Source organism: Equus asinus, chromosome X (assembly GCF_041296235.1).
Source record: "Equus asinus isolate D_3611 breed Donkey chromosome X, EquAss-T2T_v2, whole genome shotgun sequence".
In the NCBI taxonomy this organism is placed as follows: domain Eukaryota; kingdom Metazoa; phylum Chordata; class Mammalia; order Perissodactyla; family Equidae; genus Equus; species Equus asinus.
In genome coordinates, this window is record NC_091820.1 from 111,359,762 (window position 1) to 111,380,120 (window position 20,359).

Genomic DNA, 20,359 nt, shown 5'->3' on the forward strand with positions numbered 1-20,359 from the left:
GTCGCCATCTCTGAAACTTTGCTTATAATCTGGGAAGATATCCAAGAGTCACGCTGGGGCAGATTTCAGGTTCATATTCCAATCTGAAGCTTTGGAAACTAATCACTACTCCTACCAAAGCCTATACAGCTAATCCAACCACACGCCACCCCTATTCTCTGAGGGTTGTCAAAAATAAGGAAACTCTCACCATCGTTAAAAAGCTGGGTGGAAGCTTCAATGTTGGATGGCCAAATTCAGAAGTCCGAGGTCAGTGACCAAAATTCACAGTGACGGAAAGATTTCCAAAATGCTGCCGGTAGCTCCATGCTTACTGTGCCTTCCTCTTCTGCTCCATTGACCATCGCGTACAAAGACATTCAGCAGGATTGGTGGAGTGAATGTGGCTGTGTAAATGAGTCCTTCCTGGACACCGCTTTTATTGAATCTGAGCACCAAACTCTGGGAAGTCCTTGCCTATAACTGATGCACAGAATGACCCCGATGTGTCTTTGCTGTGGTATGCCATCCTTCTTTCCAAGAGCAACCAGTTACATTCTACCCTAAGGTTTCACACTTGTAGTGACTGTGTCAACTTCGCTAGGCCAGAAACACAGTTTCCTAGGATTGTCTTCCCTGTGTGGCTCTGAGTTAAGGTTGGCCAGAAGAAAAGTTGGAGCAGGATGTGGGAGGTGGAAGTGAAGCAGCAGCCATGGTGTTCTGAAGTCTAGTGTAAGACCAGGTGCTAGTGTCACTGGCGTATATTGGCACTGGTCCTCTGGCACACCTTGTTGGTGTGGGACAGCAGTGGGGCCCGCAGCAACTCTAGCTCCCACAAGATCTCCTCTTCCAGCGTCTCCATAGCCTGGGCCAGGTGCATGTGCACCGCCATGGCAAAGGATGCTGGCTCCTTCTCCAGGTTGGAGGTAGGAAGAGGCAGATGTAGCTTCCACTATGTCTTCACAGGTTTTAGTTTGTCCTCTTGGGTTGAGTGGATCTTTTCAGGTTCCAGTTTGACCTGGATACAAACCCCACTCTTGACCCCTTAATTCCAGCACCAGCTGATGTTGACTGAGTGCTCACCATGGGCCTTATCTTTATTACTTTATTTAAACTTCACAACATCATAGGGCAGGTATCATTCTACAGATGTGGCAATTGAGGCGCAGAGAAGCCCAGCCTACTTTCCCAGGGTCACAGAGCAAATAAATGATGGGGCTGGGCAATCTGCCCATAATTTGTGGCTTCTTTCCCTGGTGTGGGCTGATGTGCCTCTCCAGACCGTGAGAACCCGCAGCACGATGGCTGAGTCAGGCATCGTGACATTCCCCACACTGCCCGGCACACGGCCCTGTATACCCAGCAGCCAACACAGGCTTATTGACTGAAGCACACAGGTACAAAAGGTGAGGAGGAACATTATTTTCACAAGAAAACATCCTGTCCTCGTTGCAAACTGCCAGAGGATAACACTCTCTCTCTCCTCTCATGGGCCCTCACGAATAAATAAATAGCAAGTGACTGAAATAGTAAATATAAAGCAGTGTGGTATGGTCTTCTGTAAAGTTTTGTTGGAAATATTCAATCCGAAAGTGTTACTGCCCATGGTGTAAGTAACCACCACTCTCAAAGACAAACTTCCAAAGAGCACATCAGTGATGCCTGCACAAATCTCACGTCACCTCCTCTCCTCCACACTGGCACTAAAGTGTCATTAAGAAGGAGAAATTTAAAGAATTTATAAGCGCAATTAATTAGTGACAAAAATGATTAATGTCCTCCAGGATAAAGGTACCTAAGAGGCTGTTTAATCAAATTCCCTTGTCCCATCAAAGGCATGTTTGCTGACACGGCAAGCCCAGGCCCTGTCTACCTGCTCTTAGTTTTCTGTTCCAACTCACTCGTGGAGGAGGGGCCCTGGCTGGGTTGCAAAGCGTGGAACCACTTTGTCCTCAGGCAGGGCAGGGCTTGTCTGTGAGTGAGGCATTGCTATTCCACCCTGCTTTACTTTCTTTGAAAAAGGGGATGATGATAATGATGGTTGTGTGGGTGAAAATAGGATAAATCACGTGCAGTGTCAAGCATAGGACCCATGGTTAGAAGCTATTCTCAACATTCAGGATATTAACACGTTCCAGGGCACCTGTAAACACTTCTTGAAGAACCATAAAGCCCTCAATGTGGCCTGGCTCTTATTTGACACTTCCCAGTGGGGAAGAAGAATTCAGAAAGATAGTTGAGAGAAAGAGAGAGAAAAGGGAAGGGAAGGAAACGGAGGGGAGGGAAGGGAGAAAGATAAGAGTATAAGAGAAAGAGGCGGCAGTAGGCAAGATGGAAACTCTCCCCGGGCTAGAACACAGGCCCAGTAAAGGGCAAACATGCACTTTTGTAGGACGCCTGCAGCCAGAGGTGCGAAGCAGAGCCCAGCGGACGCTGCATGCTCCACAGTCGCCACCAGGGCCAAAGGAAGGGCCAGGTGCAGTGGAAGCATTCTCGGAGGCACAGAACACCGGGCAGGGTTCTGCACTTGTACTCTGACTTGGGCTCCTTCCTCCAGACCCGGAGGACTTGTTGCTTTGGCGAGGGACGGCTTGGGTTTCCAGCAGCGTGCAGTGCATCTGAGCAGCGAGAGTGCTCTGCAAACCCAGCCCCAAGCTCCCGCTCCCCCGCACCGGTGGCGAGCAAGGCGGGCTCCGCTCTCAGCGCGTCTGGCAACCACCCAGCAAGCAGTCTCCTAGCTTATTGTGTCATCGGAACCCCTAGGCTGATGTGTGGACTTTGGGGGAGAATGGAACACAACCAGAGTCCCATTCCTCATTGGTTACGGACTTCCTGGAGGGGAGCGTCCCGCTCCCAGCCCACAAGGCGAGAGAAAGTCCCTTCCCTTCAGCGCGCTGGGGCCGCCAGGGGCTCGGCGCTTGCTCCAACGCCAGGTCTGCGTCTCTCGCTCCTCAAGACCTCGGGGCCAGGAGCCCCGCGCCCACGGGCGGGGCTCGAGGGCCAGGCGGAGAGACGTCCTCCCAACATTTCCCCCAGGGCTAAGGGGCTTAGCGTGACATCTCGTATCCCCCGGCTCTAGCCGCGCCCCCAATCGGCTGGCACCGTCCGGCAAAGCCCCTTCCTCAGGCCAGTCCCCCGGCCCCACCCCAGACGGGAGCAGGGCGGCGAAGCTGCGGGGTGCAGCTCCCCTGCCCCACCCTTACACGCCCCCTCCCGTCCCCCTCCCGTCCCCCTCCCGTCCCGCGCTCCACCTCCTTTCGGTCCCGCCCTGGCCGCGTGCGCGTCCCCGCAGGTCCCACCCACCAACGCACCGCGCGACTGGACGTGATGGGAATAGCGGTCCTCTAACCCAGAGCCTGCAGACCTTGAACCGGAGGCAGATGCGCTGTGGACCGGCAGCAGGAGCCGACCCGGGCATCGCGGCGGCTCTCGGAGCAGAGCACAGCCGCATCGACAGCGCCCGGGACAGGGAGCCTCCGCCCGGGTGCAGCCGCCGAGACCCCGGCTCCCGCAGCCTGGGAGTTGAGGAGCTCTGGCAAGAACTGCAAGGTGAGTGCCTGGCCCGGGACAGGTGCTGTGGCCAACTCGAGGAAGCGTCCTTTCCCTGGGAGAGGCAGGTTACAGGACGCCGCCGCTGGTCTCAGTTCGCGGCCCTTCCCCCATTCCAGATATGAAGCCTCCCATGATCTCAGTGATTGTAGCGGGAGATGAGGAGGAAATATGGTCCGAACTGGGGCAGGGAGGGGGAGGACCAGGAGGAGGTGGTGGCGGCCAGGAGCCCAGGAAGCAGCAGCAGCAGGAGCTGACCTCCCCAGGTCCCTCAGGAGACAAAGCCAGGGGACAGGGAGCAGTGCCTCTACCGCACCACGTTCACCCCCTTGCAGCTGCAGATGGAAAGCATTTTACACCGCTCTGAGTACCCCGACATTTTCCCGCTGTATACGGCTTGCTCCTGGAGGTGCCTAGTTCTCCAGGGGTCTCGGGGTCTCTGGATGCCTCGGGCTCTCTTCCGGAGTCCCTTCTCTCCTCTTCAGAGCTAAAAGTAGCCTAGTGGGCGCAAGGCCACCAAGGCCCCCTCCCGCAGGACTCTGGGGTGGGGGCAGTACCTACTGGGAATCAAGGTAAATATTTTCATGCAGGATTTAAATCCATCAAGTAGGAGGGAAACTTTGGCCAGAGGCCTGTTTTGTAAATAACATTTTATTGGAACTGTGCACGAGGCACAGTGGAGCAAGTGCAGGGTCAGATCCTACCTATATCTAAATTTTGATAATTTTTTCATCATGGATTATTTTTGCATTCATTTTGATACTTGTTAAATTTGTTAAAACATTATCTTGATCACTGATTGTTTTGGTGCCACATTAAATTTTGTGCGGGAAGGAAGACCACCCCCTAAAGCAAGCCTTGAACTGGGTATTACAGAAAATTCTGCTGGGGTGGGGGGCATAAGAGGGAGAGAAATTTTAAAACAAGCATGAAATAACATCCATATATTTAGTTCCATTCACATATCTGAATATTGGACATTTGTGCTTTTGTCTTCTCAGAAAGGAGATTGCACTGTGCATGAGTGTGACTGAAGCCAGGGTGCAGGCGAGTAAACCTGAACAAAGCAGCTCGGCAGGGCAGCCATTTGAAACCTGCTTCAGGACTTGGACACCTCTGTCCTGGTCATTCTCATGTTGGTTTGTTTTTATTGTCTTTTCCATGACTGGAAAATAAGTTTTGAATTTGGGGAGCTTTAAGGGAAACAAAATGGGATAAGTAAATTTCAGATTATGGAAATTGCCCATTACCAGTGGGAACATGAGTTCCTAAAGGAAAAAAACAATAGAACACAACCACTTTTCCTATACCTGTACCACATTTATATATATATTTTACAATAAAGTTCAACTCCTCTGATATAAGAAAATTTTTATATTAAAGTATATGGGGAAGCCATTCTGGTTTGAATTTGATTTGACCTGAATTTCATTTGAACCAAAGAAGTCTGATTTACGGCCTGTCAAACATACATTGTACATCTGCTTTAATCATTACCCTAAAGCAGAGTGCACTTTTTGAAGATAAGAATTAATGCCTCCCTTCCTATGATGCCAGGGTCATGTTGACCCGCTGTACCCATGCTAATCTGTAACAAAGATCTCCTTGAAGGAATGTACCCCTGTCGTGCTCGATGTACATCTCTTTGTTTTGAAACGGTATATAACTGTGCTGAAAATCGCTCTTAGCCAGAGCGCTTTCTTCCCTTGTGAAGGCTGCGACTCCTAGGCTATAGTCCTCAGTTTGGCTCAAATAAAACTCTCTTCTTTTCTTTTACAATAGAATGATTTTTAATTATTTGCGTCAATACCTCCTAACACAGGTATTCTTTAGGGAAGATGTTGGCCCTCCCTAAAGGAATACTTCTTTCTTCTATGTAGTCATGTTGGGACTCAGTCTGACTTGGAAGTATTCAAATTAATGCACTAAGGAGCTGGGTTATAAGAGAGCTCAATTATACTATTTAAAATATTTAAAACCAAGCATAACCTCTGAGCTAAAATGAGTAATTGTGTAAATATCTCACCACTGGCAGAAGGGAGTAACTCGTCCACAGAGCACACTATCTGAATAACTAATGGCTATGTAGTTACACTGAGACTGACGGCAGGAGCTAGCTTAAAGTCGAGTCCTCCTGCTGTTGTTTTTAAGCATTTGGTAAAGCAATGTAGGGAGTGGCATCCCTAAATTTGTCTAAAAAACAAAACAAAAAAAGAACAATTATGAATAAAATTCCATTAACCTAAAAAGGGTGAAAACGAGAATTCTAATGTACAGTCAAAATATGCCTTGCACATTGCACACAAATTCAATGTTATGAAACTACTAACTGCTTAAGTGAATATTCTCTTGAGGAATTTCTGAGATCTGAGGATTTTTTTTCCCTTTTGGTGGTACAATTATAACAGGTGGGTTTCGTGGAATTTGTTTGGTGCTGGTGGGGTGGCTGTCAATTCAGGGTAGATTTGTACCTGTGTTAATCTGAAGTACTTTTTCATTTTCTAAGTAGTGATAACTTATTTGTAGGTCATGGGATCAAAAGGTGACTACTTGAGCTGATAGAAAACCGTAAGTTGTATCAAAGAAGTATGGGGGGGATCAGGATAGGATCGGCTTATGCTTTGCTGCAGAGACCGTGTGTGAGGGCAGTGATGGAAACGGGCTGCAGACCTAGTGACGGGGTGTCTGAGAAGCAGCCCAACAAAGCAGGCCACTGAGTGCTGGCGTCCTGAGGCCGAGGGCTGGGCTCACAGTCAGGTCTGGCCAGGGCTTGGGAGGACCAGGCCTCTACTTTTGCAAGCAGGCAAAGCAAATTTTTTTAAGAAAAACTTAAAAGTTAGGTGACTTGCTTTTCCTGGGTTTACATAGTGGTCTCTTAATGGAGCTCTGAAGGGAAAAGGAGCCACAAGAAATAAATAAGGGAAAGAAAATCTTCTCATCCATTTCCAAACTCTACAGCATGAATTCTCCAAAGAAACTCTTTATGTGCTTTTCCCACTCTCTTTTGCAAATATGGTAGACCTGTTTTATGTAACCAGTATTGGGAAGAGGGACCTACTATTGGCCCAGATGACAGCCCACTGTGGGCTCTGGCTGTTTAGGGAGGTCTGACCACTGGTGCATTTGAATCTCTCCAAAATAAGCTCTATTACACTGGCCTTCTTTAGACTGTATACTCATGCAGAGGAAGGATCCAAACTCTTCAAATCGGAGAGCAAAAGCCAGGAGGCAGGCAGGGAGAGGAGGCCCACAGCGTCACAATTTGTACTTTGGGAATTTCCAAAGGATTAAATGCAATGTAAATCCCATTAACTAGGATGCTGAGTGGACAGAGGTTTAATTGACATGACTTTGTTTTGTTTTTTAATAGTTGCCAGGCATTTAGGGAAAAACCTTTTGTGTGACCCCTGCCTCCACATTGTTGTTGGCTTTTTTAATTAATTAGTTTTTATTGAGGTATAATTGATATATGACATTAAACTAGTTTCAGGTGGACAGCGTAGTGATTTGATATTTGTATACATTGCAAAATATCACCATAAGTCTAGTTAATATCCATCACCATACATAGTTACAAAAACTTTTTTCCTGAGAATTGACTTACTCTCAGCAACTTTCAAATATGCAATACAGTATTATTATTAACTATGGTCACCATGCTGTACATTACATCCCTGTGACATTTATTTTATAACTGCAAGTTTGTACTTTTTGACCTCCTTCACCCATTTCTCTCACCACACCCCCACTGCCTCTGGCAACCACCAATCTATTCTCTGTATCTATGTGCTTGGTTGGTTTGTTTTTTAGATTCTACATATAAGTGAGATCACATGGTGTTTCTCTTTCTCTGTCTGACTTATTTCACTTAACATAATGCCATCAAATGATGTTGTCGCAAATGGCAAGATCTTATTCTTTTTTATGGCTGAATAATATTCCATTGTGTCTATGTGTATTATATATATGGATATAATACACACATACCACATTTTCTTTATCCATTCATCCATTGATGGACACTTAGGTTGTTTCCATATCTTGGCTATTGTAAATAATGCTACAATGAACATGGGGGTGCTATGTTGTTGTTGACCTTGTTCTAAAATGCCTACTTCCACTCTCCTGCCTTAGGAACTGGTGATGGAATTGGGATCTCCTAGTTGAGGAGTAGCGCTGGCAGGGCCTAGGGCTCCACTACTCCAGGCAATATCACCTTCCATCCAGAATCCTGACCTGTAGCTAGAACAGGGTTAGCTGACGGTGTCCTGAACCCAGGAAGCTTGGAGGCAGGCTGGTGCATGCAGAATTGACAATGGTATGCCTCTTTCCCTCCACACTATTGACTGGGAAGAAATTAAGTTTTAATGAATTTGAACCTAGTTAGGCTGAACTTTCCTTAGCATAAAAGGCTGAAATAGGGGCTGGCCCCGTGGCCGAGTGGTTAAGTTCGCGTGCTCTGCTGCAGGCGGCCCAGCGTTTCGTTGGTTCGAATCCTGGGCGCGGACATGGCACTGCTCATCAAACCACGCTGAGGCAGCGTCCCACATGCCACAACTAGAAGGACCCACAACGAAGAATATACAACTATGTACCGAGGGGCTTTGGGGAGAAAAAGGAAAAAATAAAATAAAATCTTTAAACACCTTGCCTTTAAAAAAAAAAAAAATGAAAGGGAGGATGTTATTTCTAAAAAAAAAAAAAGGCTGAAATATCAAGGCAGTGTCCAGAGCTTCAGCAACTCTCATGTCCCAGCAAGACAAGTCACAAACCCCTCTGGCCTCCTTGCCAGACTACCTTTTTAACTCTCAAGAGGGTTCAGAGGATGAATGACCCCTTAGTCATCCTTGAAGAAACCTGGCTAAAAATCCTATGTGCTCCTCTTGATTAGTTACTTCAGACTAAAGATGGGCTTTTCAAATAGGGAGCTATTTTCCTCAGTATGACTTTAAAAGGAGTCTAGTTTTCCCCATGCTCAGCTCCCCCCACCCCACCCATCACCCCATCACTAGACACTGTCTCTAGTGAGGAGGGGGCAGAGCAGCACGACAGCTGATGATCTGCTGTTAGGATACTAACATTTCTCTATCCTGTTACCAGGCATAGCATTAACAGCAAGGACACAGTGCAACCCACTAGCTAGTCTTGCATACAAGACCTGGAAAATAAAGAATACTAAAAGTGAGAGGATGGAAACAAAGCAATAAGCTGAGACCAGAGCTTGGCACATGGTCCACGCTGAAGGGAGCGAATGCAGTATTAACTTTCCTAAGATATTCTAGCAATAATGAAATAGCTTCTCCCACTGTGGTTTAAAATCTCAACAGCAAATAGATTTGCATGTTGTGTTTTTCTGTTATGACATTACCTGTTCAATATGCTAAACCAACCCCTTTTTTCCTTCTGATTTTAGGTTTGGTTTAAGAATAGGAAGGACAAGTGTTGGAGACATGAGAGGGCTTTAGTCCTCAGAACTATGTCACCCGTTGCCATGGGTCACCCTGTCATCATAATCTTGGATGGACTCTATAATGCCATGTTTGTTCTGGAGCCCAAATGGAGTTGGGTTCCTCTGGTGCCACTGCAGCCCAGAACACCCAGGCCACCCAAGTGGGGTTAGTAGTGTATGGATAGGAACTGCTAAGGAATGGCAAGGAAGCCTCCTTTCATAAGGTGACATCCTTGAGTCACTATCAACAGGCCCTGTACTTCTCAGACACACACATGTGCAAGACAGGGTAGGGTAAGTCCCTAGTGAGAAAACAGCGTGTTACAAGACGGGGCAGAGCTCCATTCACGCTAAGGAGCTCAGGCACAAACCTACACTCTAAAGGAGTCTGCCTAAGAAGCTACTCATAGGGCTTTACAAGAAGGTGGCACCCAGACATTCATCTAGTATGCTCCAAATTCTGTTCACTGCCCTCCTTTTGTGGAGGACATAGGGGAACAGAAACCATTCTGGCCTAAAGGTCCTGCTGCTTCCAAGGAGACGCCATCAAGGCCACAGTGAGGCTCCTCTCCCTTTTCTCCCCTCCTCCCATCACAGGAGCTGTTATTGTGCCTTCCCTGGCCCAGAAGTGATGATCACACCTTCAAATGCATTTTGTCTCATTCAACATCCTTGAGAGGACCCTGGTTCCTGATGATTAAACACTAGGCGGGAACCTTTTGGTTTAGTGCTGCTGGAAGCAAGAGGATGGAGATGGTCCCCTGATTAATATTCTAGATTAATGGATCACTGAAAAGAAGCAGTCAGACCTTGGCTTTCTTCATGCTGTCTTCCTCATGTGAAACTGCCAGGCTAGAAAACAACAAAATTAAAAATGGACTGTTGGGGGCCAGCCCCGTGGTGTAGTGGTTAAGTTTTGGCACGCTCTGCTTCAGTGGCATGGGATCGCAGGTTCGGATCCCCAGTGTGGATCATCTCTGGCTCACTCGTCAGCCATGCTGTGTGCAACCCACACGGAAAATGGAGGAAGATTGGCATAGATGTCAGCTCAGGGCTAATGTTCCTTAGCAAAAAAAAAAAAAGAAAAAGAAAAAGAAAAAAAAAAGACTGTGATAAGAATTGAGGAATTACCATTAAATTTCTTAGGCATTATAATGGTATTGTGGTTGTTTTTTGTAAAAAAAGAATGTCTATCTTTTAGAGAAACATGCTGAATTATTTATGAATGAGATGATATCTGGGATTTGTTTCAAAATAATTGGGGGCGGTGGCAACTTTGCACAAGTTGATAATTGTTCAAGCTGGGTCATGAGTACATGGGAGATCATTATTCTATTCTCTGTACTTTTATATATATTTGACCTTTCCCATAATAAAATTAAAGAAAAAAATGTACCTCTAAAACCTTAATACCTTGAGCAGATAAACATGCTTTTGCTGCTGTCTCATTTGTTGTTAAAGAGAAATTAATTCGTTCAACATTTATGTCAGGAACTATGCCAGGCACTGAAAGCACAGAAATTAAAGTCACACCAGGTATTAGATGATATAAGGAATTATTACTAATTTATTGGGCGAGATAATGGTATTATGGTTAAGTAGGAAAATGTTCTTACTTTTTAGAGCTGCATACAGAAATCTTTAGGGTGGCAGTGTGATATTTATAATTTACTTTGAATTTCTCAGCAAAAAATCCATATTTGAAACAAATATGGCATCATACTAACAACTTAAACTCTAGTTGGTATGTATGTAGTATTATACTATTCCCTTTACTTTCCTGAATGTTTGAACCTTTTCATGATGAAAAGATAAAAAACTCTGTGTATGTGTTCAGGGAGGATGCTCTCCAGGAGCTCAGGCTAATGGAGGAGACAGAAGTGGACAGAGAATTAGAATCTGCAGTGAGAGAGGGAAGCGCGGGGTGCTCCGGGTATACAGAGGAGTCTCAAAATCAGGCCGATTTGGGGAGGGTGGTTGAGGAGTGGTGGACCAGGAAAAGGTGACTCAAGCTAGTTTTCTTTGAAGTAGTTTTACTACGAAAGTAACACGTGCCCGCCGCTGAATGAGTAAGCCGAGCCGCGCGCAGGGAGAGACGACACTGCAGGCAGACGGGCTCTCGGCACCAAGTAAGAGTCAAGAGAAGGAAGATGGCAGACTGAGGAAACAGAAGCCGTTCTCAGGCTACAGAGGACGCTGTGAGAGGGAAGCACAGGGTACATGTGATTAGAGGGGGATCAGTCAGGTCTGACCTTTACCCTGAGGCTGCTGAAGGATTTTAAGTAGGGGCTGACACGCTCAGGTGTGTGCTTTAAGAAAGTTCAGTCTTCCAGCAATAAGGAAGAAAAGTGACCACGGGGGCCAGGAAACCCAGGTGACATCAGAGGAAGGGGCCCGTTTGTGTGATGTGTCCCCAGAGGAGGTACCCTGTCAGTCATCACCCAGGAGAAGGCACAAAGAGGTGGCTTTTGTGATGCGCCAGCCCACAGGCCGTGTCTTCCATAAATGAGCTGCCAGCCTGAAGGGGGTCCTTTAGGGTGTGCCTTTTTGAAAATTGCACAAAGGTGCCCAGGGAGTGTGAGAATTACACAAAAGAGCCCTTCTACGGGGCTGATGCAGGCTTGTATGACTCGGTTTGGCACCACGCGTCTTGCAGACCAACCCCAACTTAGTTTGGTGCCACAGGCCTTGTACAACTACACACAACCAATCTGGAGTGACCCTGCTTAGACTGAATCCCACCAGTGTGACCTGGAGTGTGGTACTTATAACCTGCTCTGCGCCTCCATTTCCCCGTCTCTAAGATGGAGCCTACAGTTACTGTGTGCGTTAAATAGAGAACGAGTATCAGCCCTCAGCGGGGTGCCTGGCACGAAGTCAGTGACTGTTTAAAAACGCTTGGCTATTACTATTGTTTTTAAGAACCTTCTTCTAAGATAAGCTTTAAGAAGTACAACTAGTTTTGAAGCAAGGCTTGCAGAAGGATGGTTTTCTTACCGCTGGAGTCTGTTTCAGAATCAGAGTCACTGTCACTATCTTCAGAATACTCCTTGTGTTTTCTTTTAGGTGATTTTTTCTTTCTCCTTTGCTTAGACCTTTCTTTTGAAAGACTGGACTTTTTCCTTTCTTCTACATAAAATACAAATAAAAAACAAATTTCTAAAGGAGTATTTCTGAGTATCAATGATGGGCAAATTGAGTCAAAGCAAAGTTTAATGTTCAACTATTTATAAACTTATTTTTTAACTTCCCAATATAAAAACCACTGTATTTTAAAAATACTCTCTGAAGTAAAAGCTGAAGTGGTGCTTTTCTTTGTTTCTTCATCCTCTACTGGTGTATGTTCAATCAGAGCCAAATTTAAAGAAAATGGTTGTAAGAATCAGAAAAGTGATGACATATGGACCCTAGAGTATAAAAATATGGAATTAAAATTTTTCAGTAGCAAATTGATTGTCCAAGGACCATTAAAAGCGATACTGGAGCGCTTCTGTAAGAGTCCAGTTCAAGATTCTGCCCCCTTCGTGATAACAGAATCATTTACTCTTGCATAAGGCTTTACAGTTTACAAAGTGCCATTCAAACTGGCAGCGGCATGGAGGATTTATATGTTCCGAAGAGACCAAAGGACAAAAGTAAGCAAAGAGGAACCAGAAGGAGAGATGAAAGAAACTGGAGACAAGAAGGCTGAGGGCAGACTTCAGTCACAATTTTACTCCACGTGTGTAACGGACATACAGTAGGGCAGCAAGTGTTCCGTTTCCCCAGAGCAGAAAGAACTTAACACTCTGCAGTATAAAGAGACCTCACTCTGTTGTAGAGAATCCTGAAAATGAGTATTATTAAAATTCTCTAATCGTTTAGAAAGGGAATTCCTCTGTCATAGAATCTTTTCCTCTGAAGAGCACAGCTAGAATAATTTAGGTGTTGCCTAGAAAATTATTTTTAGGGTGCCTTCCAACTCTAATTCTTTGAGTTCAGATTCTTTGAGTTCAGTATCTGTAAGAACAAGTTTCTGAAAATAATGCATAACCCTATCACAAATTACAAGTCTACCTATCAAGCATATTATCTCAACTCAAGCTAAAGTAGACAGAAATAGAGGAGCAGCTTATGAATAGCAGCAAAGAAAAAAGAAACAAGGAAAAAGAAGCATTAAGCCTTCAAATAGTATTAGATGTAGAAAAATTAACTAAACAAAACCATACTGGCATATTCATCTTAAAAATCCCTTTATAATGCTAAACTCTGGAATGCAATCTGCTATTGGGTTAGTGGAGAAAAAAATTCAAAATAATATAAATGTATTATTTGTTTTAACACTGAACCCTTCTATGAATAAGAAATTAGCGCTCCGTGACTTTAAAGAGAACAAATAGCATGCTAAAATCCACTGGCAACATGTTTTAATTCTTAGGTATGTTCTATGTTTTAAAACTTAAGGGATATAAAAGGATAAATCACAAGAAGGTAAAATGTGAGATGTACTTAAATGTTCTTCACCCATTAAAATTTTTGACAACAGACTCTGGATTTAACAAATGTTCTATTTTTAAAGTCTATTTTTTAACAACTTACTCTGGTTCAGGACCATATTAGTCAGCTAGGCTACCCTAACAAAATACCACAGACTCAGTGGCTTAAACAACAGAAATTTACTTTCTCACCGTTCTGGAGGTCAAAAGTCCAAGATCAAGGTGCCATCAGGGTTGGTTTCTGGTCAGACCTCTCTTCCTGGCTTGTAGCCTGCAGCCTTTTGCTGTGTCCTCATGTGGCCTTTCCTCTGTGCTCAGGTGGAAAGGGAGGAGGGGAGAGGCAGAGACAGAGACAGATAGAGAGTGAGAGAGTTCTGGTGTCTCTTCCCCTTCGTATATAAGGACACCAGTTTTGTTTGATTAGAGCCCCACCCTTATGACCTCATTTAACCTTAATTACCTCCTTAAAGGCCCTATTGCCAAATACAGTCACTTTGAGGGTTAGGGCTTCAACAAATGAATATTTTTTTCCAACAAATGAATTTTGGAGGGACACAATTCAGTCTATAACAAGGATTCTTTGGAGAAAGTCCTCATTCTTAAGGATTTCCCAATTCTCTAGTCCTCTCGCGCTCCGCTTCAGTGGCCCAGGGTTTCGCCGGTTCGGATCCTGGGTGTGGACATGGCACCGCTCATCAGGCACACTGAAGCAGCGTCCCACATGCCACCACTAGAAGGACCCACAACTAAAAAAAATATGCCACTATGTACTGGGGGGATTGGGGGAGAAAAAGCAGAAAAAGATTGGGAACAGTTGTTAGCTCAGGTGCCAATCTTTAAAAAAAAAAAAAAAAAAGGTACAGATTACAGACAGCCTGAGCATCCAGGCTAGAAACGCAGCCCGGGAGGCTGGCCAGTGCATCCCTTCTGCCGCACGCAGGACAAAGCTCCTAACTGCTCATTTCACCTGCAGTATGTGACAGAAACAGTTTCACGTGTGGAAATCACTTCATTTGTTTACACATTTTTATGAAAGGAAAAAGAAGTCTGTTTCAATTTGGTTAAAACTTTAGTTTTCAGAAATCCGGGAATTAGTAAAGACAATTTAAGAAAATGAAGGACTAAAAGAAGCAGAAAATAAAGGGAGCTCTGAAAAGTTCTATGTGACAAAAGTTGTATTCAGTGAGATTCAGGGTGTCTTCCCTTTAGCCCCTTTTTGGAAAAGGAGCACATTGTCCATCTGCTCTGTGGAGGACAGTGAAAATTTTTTTGTTTTATTATAATGTTTGTCATTTCTTCTAATTTTTGCTGTTACTCATAAACTGAAAAAACAAAACTAAACAACAACTAACAGAGGCTCAATTCCCCCAAAGTTTAGCTGCTTATATCTCTATTTGGTTTTTAAAAAAATCCTTACAAAAGAAATATATTTGGTTACATTATTTGCATAAATTACTTTTTACTTTTTTATTCAGGGGAAATGGTATTATAACTATGCAGAGTTGGACTCAGAGGGTCTCCCACTTCAAGAAACCGACAAACTAAAAGTAAACATACAAACAACAGTTCTTGGAATATATTAGTATAGGGGCCAACGATGGCTGCCACACTGTAAAGACACACAGTCCTTGTAGTGTAAGGCCTAAAATTAAGGCCCAATACTGTTACCAAACCAGGTTTGTTTTTGCCCATCGCCTGGAAAGCCAAACACCAAAATTGCAGCAGAGAGGGTTTTAATCACAAGGCAGCCAATTGAGGAAGCGGAAAAACAAGTCTCAAGTCCGCCTCCTCAAAAATGGGGCCTTATGGGGTAGGGGGCAAAGTGGTCTGAAATGTGGAGATAGATGTTTGGAGGTGACAAGAGGTGAGGTAGTTGATGATGTGTGCAAGCATAGTCAGACTTCATGCCTCTCCACAGGACGCATGCTCACAAAACGGTGGCGGTAGCATGATCTGAGGGTGGAGTTTTTAGCCTCTTGACATCCAATGGTCACTTATTGGGCATCTGTGAGGGCCCAGTTGATGGGTTGGTGGTCTCAACCAGCCTGAACTGGACAAGGGGGTCCTAATTCCTGAAAAACAGCTCAGACACCCATTACCATGGTGACCCAGGCTCCAGGGAGACGTTATCTATAGGAGCCTAGTGGGAGTCAGATAGCATATTGCCTGAACAGTTAACAGTGGGCGGGTAAACAGCTAAAAGCTGTAATCAGTAATTGCAAAAAAGAAAAAAATCTCTAGTTACTAGCTACCTAATCACCAATGGCTAACTGTTTAGTGGTTTCAATATTATGTGCTGCCTTGACATCTGGGGAAACCAGTAGGGCCTCCAATGACCTAACTGCAAATTCCCCTCCTCACTCTGCTCCTGCAGATAAAGTCCCCTAGGCAAACAACCCTCTTTATAACAGGGACCAGGCGCAGTTCCAGATTATCCCCGGGTAGTGGGTCTCAGTACCCTGCCAGCCTGTGGATCGCATCTGTCCAGTGTCAGGTGTCCTGCATTCAGCTGCCCCATAACCTTAGGCAGGGAATTCCTCCCTCACCAACAGAGTTGAATAGGAGCCCATTAAAAGAGTCCCTGCTACTGGGGACATGAACAGACATTTCTCCAAAGAAGATATACGGATGGCCAATAGACAGATGAAAAGATGCTCATCATCAGGGAAATGCAAATCAAAACTACACTAAGATATCACCTTACACCTGTTAGAATGGCAAAACTATCCAAAACCAAGAGTGACAAATGTTGGAGAGGCTGTGGAGAAAAAGGAACCCTCATACACTGTTGGTGGGAATGCAAACTGGTGCCCACTATGGAAAACAGTATGGAGATTCCTCAAAAAGTTAGAAATAGAAATACCTTATGACCCAGCCATCCCACTACTGGGTATCTATCCTAAGAACCTGAAATCAGCAATTCCAAAAGTCCCATGCACCCCTATGTTCATTGCAGCATTATTCACAATAGCCAAGTCATGGAACCAACCTAAGTGCCCAGCAACTGATGATTGGATAAAGAAGATATGGTGTGTGTGTATATATATATATATATATATATATATATATACACACACACACAGACAGACAGACAGACACACACACACACACACACACACACACACACAATGGAATACTACTCAGCCATAAAAAAAGGACAAAGTCGTCCCATTCACAACAACATGGATAGACCTTGAGGGTATTATGTTGAGTGAAATAAGCCAGACAGAGACAGACGAACTCTGTATGACTCCACTCATAGGTGGTAGTTAACATATAGACAAAGAGAACTGATTGGTGGTTACCAGGGGAAAGGGGGAGTGGGGGGAGGGGAGGGCACTAGGGGTGAAGTGGTATACCTACAACATGACTAATAATGATGTACAACTGTAATTTCACAAGGTTGTTAACTATCATAATCCTAATATAAAAAAAAATTAAGGACACTGGGTTGAATTGTCAAGAATCCGTCACCCCAACCCCAGGACTTAAAAAAAACAACTTCAATGCTGAACAACAGAGGATAGGATAGGTTAATTTAGTTATGGTTCATCCATGCACACATAGGATATTATTCAAGCTTTTAAAAATTGTGTTTATAATAAGTTTTACTGACATGGAAAAATGCTTATTATATAATATTAATTTAAAAAACCAAGATGCGAAATTAATATATGTAGTATGAGCTCTGCTTAAAAGTGACATGCACAGGGAGGGATGAAGAGATGGGCAGTGAAGCTATTCTGTACAATACTGTAACGGTGGATATGTGTCATCACACACCAGTCAAAATTCATAGAATATACTACACAGAGTGAACCCTAGAGTCAGCTTGGACTTTAGTAAACAATAATGTATCAAAATCATCTCATCAATTGTAACAAATACACCACACTAATGCATAGTGTTAATAACACGGAAAACTGGGGGTGGAGGAGGATGTGGGGGAGAGAGGGCATGTGGGAACTCTGCACTCTCTGCTCAATTTTTCTGTAAACTAAAACTGCTCTGGAAAATAAAGTCTATTAATTAAAAAGAAATACATGCATAGGTGAAAAAGACTGGAGGGACAAACAGTAAATGTCAGCCAGATGTTGTAATCCTACAAGATGCTGATTAAACAAATAGACGCTCAAAAAAAAAAGAGTCCCTGCTACTACCTGGTTTCATCTGTACTCAAGACAAATTATCTTCTATATGCACAAGTGCAAATTTCATCCAGGCTGTTCTTACATTTTTTGGTTAGGATTCTAAATTAAGAAGCTGTTTGTTTTTTGACTGACAGACTGGGGGGAATCTTTCTGAAACATTTAACTTGGAGAGGTAGGTCTCCAGTGTAACTCAGGGCTATTTCTTACTGTTTATGCTCCCAGACATGAAACCCTAAAAGCTAACACAGAATGTGTATTATGTTCCAGGCATTAAATCATTACAACAACCCTAAAAATGTCAGCACTATTTTTATCCCCCTTTATACAGGTGAAAAAATGAAGCTTAGGGGCTGGCCTGGTAGCATAGTGGTTAAGTTTGCGTGCTCAGCTTTGGCAGCCTGGGTTTCACTGGTTCAGATCCCAGGTATGGACACGGCACCGCTTGGCACACCATGCTGTGGTAGGCATCCCACAAATAAAATAGAGGAAGATGGGCATGGATGTTATCTCAGGGCCAGTCTTCCTCAGCAAAAAGAGGATTGGTGGCAGATGTTAGCTCAGGGCTGATCTTCAAAAAAAAAATAATGAAGCTTAGAGAGGTTAAGTAACATAAGTGCCCAATGTTTTTAACAATTTGTTAAGTGGAGCACAGGGTGCCAGATGGTAGCCAAAGTTCAACAACAGGCCACTAGAGAAATTGAAATAGAGTAGTTTATTACTCACAGGTCCTGGAGGAAGTACACAGCATGCCTCAGGGGCCACAAGGGGAAGTCAAGGCAGAGTGCAAAGAGAGGCAGGACCTGGGACACCTGCCTTTATTAGGGTCTGTGAGTGGAGGGCTTTGGAGTTCCCAGGCTAGGGTGAGATGAGTCCATTTAAACCAAAAGAGTGGGGATTTGGTAAGCCCCACGAGGGTCTCATCTAAGGGGCCCACAAGGCACACAGGCGCTGGGAGGCAGGGGAGACTGGTGATCACGAGGGCTGCTGGGGAAGTCAGAACAGGAACTTAGAGTTGTTTCTGACTCTGCAGCTTGCTAGCTAGGGCATGTGCTTGCATGAGGGGGCTAGTGTCAGTTTCAGGTCCCTGCAAGCCACTTGGCCAAACAAAATGGATGCCAAGGCAGCAATACTATGGAGTAGCTTAGCTAAACTCTTTGACATCCAAGGTCACACAGGTATTAAGTGGCAAAGCAGGGCTTCAAACTCAGGCAGTCTGAATCCAGCGACTATCCTCCTCCTCACGACCTTATTAGCTCTCACTGCTGGAAGAAAAAGACTCATCAAGACATCTCCCAACTGTTGTAATTTCAACCTACCCCTCAATGCCTGTAATGTTTTTAAATTTTTCATTTTATCACACATTCAAGGCACTTAGTATGCTACTTGACACATTCAATCAACATTAGATCTGAATACTTCCACAGCAATAATTGTAATTCTTCCTTCTTCTTCTTATTTTCCCACTCCAATACTCACTTTCATGAGAGGAAAACTGACTTCATCCTCCCCTCATTCCTCAAGGTCAAGATTGAGGCCACTTAATAGGACCTTTCTCAGGGTAGCATCATCTGCAGTTTGGCACATCGCTTTTCCTACATTCATCCAATCATGTCTTGGAGAAAGGTTTTCCTTCTTTCCAATTTAAACCCTTAATCTCAACTCTTTCCAACCCCCTACAAAGAATTTCCACTTACCTATCCTGTTATCTCAAACTGATCTGTTAATTCACTCGACACACAATGGTTGAGCTCTTACTAAGTGCCAGGCACTGTAAATTCTGCGATGAATACAATCGGGCTCCTCCTTTCCATGAACTCAGTCTAGTGGAGAATAATAACATGCTCACAAATGATAACACAAAGCCAATAATTGCTATACGCAGGTCTGCGACTCTTGGCCATATCCGCTGCAAGACCAGAGGTGGAGGGAGACCAGGACACTGTATGAAGGGGCCCAAGAATGAGTGAGAATGTAAGGGAGAAAAAGGGTGAATAAGGGGCTGCCATGGATAGACTGATGAAAAAGATGAAAACGGGCGCGAGGAAGAGAGAAGGGAGAGAAATGCGAACGGTCAGAAGCGGGAAGCAAGACAAGGCGGACTCTGAAGGCAGGCGGGCTCCTCGGAGCCAAGGTGCCTTCCCTCACTCACCTCCTCCCTCTCCTGGTCCCGGAGGCTAAGCCGCGCGTGGCTCCTCGCTCCCGTAGGGGCCGCAACAGGCGGAACGGGAGGCAGAAGGGAAGGCGTGCCCCGCGGCCTAGAGGGCCGCTCCCGCGAACGACGCCACAAGCAGCAGCGGTAGGGCTTGTTCGGGAGCCTTGGCTGAGGCCACCCAGCTGGTGGCTGACGCCGTTCCGGTCCCCGGACCGAGAGCAAGAGCGCGAGCGGGAGTGGCGGCCCCGCGGGGAGCGGGCGGATTTGCTGTTCTCGGAGCTCTTGGGCCAACGCGTCGCTGCCCCCCGGACCCCGAGGCCTCCCACTCCGGGCTGCGCGAGCCAGACACGGGAGCCATCGCTGCCGCGAAAACAGAGAACACTCCCCCGAGCCTGGGCAGACTTCTGTCGCTTTGGCGCCCAGACCCCGCCGCGGCACAACCCCCTGAAGCTGAGGAAGCCGTGGACACGTTCCGGGTACGTTGGCAGAACCCTTCCCCACGCCTACGTGGCCTCCAGCCGAAGTGAAAGGAGTGTGCGTATCCGTGTAAATAAGCCGCTGCTGCAATCGGTTCCGCGCATCCTTCGGGTTCCGCATGAGGCTC

General features: G+C 45.2%; 1 protein-coding gene and 1 long non-coding RNA gene across 2 annotated transcripts; one reads left to right on the forward strand and one right to left on the reverse strand.

The window, feature by feature from the left end:
* The first annotated feature begins 3,219 nt into the window (after positions 1-3,219).
* LOC139042674 (uncharacterized) lies at positions 3,220-8,282 on the forward strand. Its single transcript, XR_011499678.1, has 2 exons — positions 3,220-3,528; positions 4,530-8,282. It is a non-coding gene; the product is annotated as an uncharacterized lncRNA (long non-coding RNA).
* A 5,362-nt stretch (positions 8,283-13,644) lies between these two features.
* Positions 13,645-20,352, reverse strand: LOC106824846 (uncharacterized). The gene is made up of 2 exons (XM_070502396.1): positions 19,753-20,352; positions 13,645-13,760 (listed from the first exon to the last, which is right to left on the reverse strand). The coding sequence occupies exons 1-2, from the start codon at positions 20,350-20,352 to the stop codon at positions 13,698-13,700; spliced, it is 663 nt and encodes a 220-aa protein (XP_070358497.1). The 3' UTR covers positions 13,645-13,697.
* Between the last annotated feature and the right edge of the window lie 7 nt (positions 20,353-20,359).

Coding starts and splice junctions, on each gene's coding strand:
- LOC106824846 (XM_070502396.1), bottom strand. CDS start 20,352: ATGCGGAACCCGAAGGATGCGCGGAACCGATTGCAGCAGCGGCTTATT. Junction 13,761..19,752: donor GGGACCAGGAGAGGGAGGAG/GTGAGTGAGGGA, acceptor ACCTGAGCACAG/AGGAAAGGCCACATGAGGAC.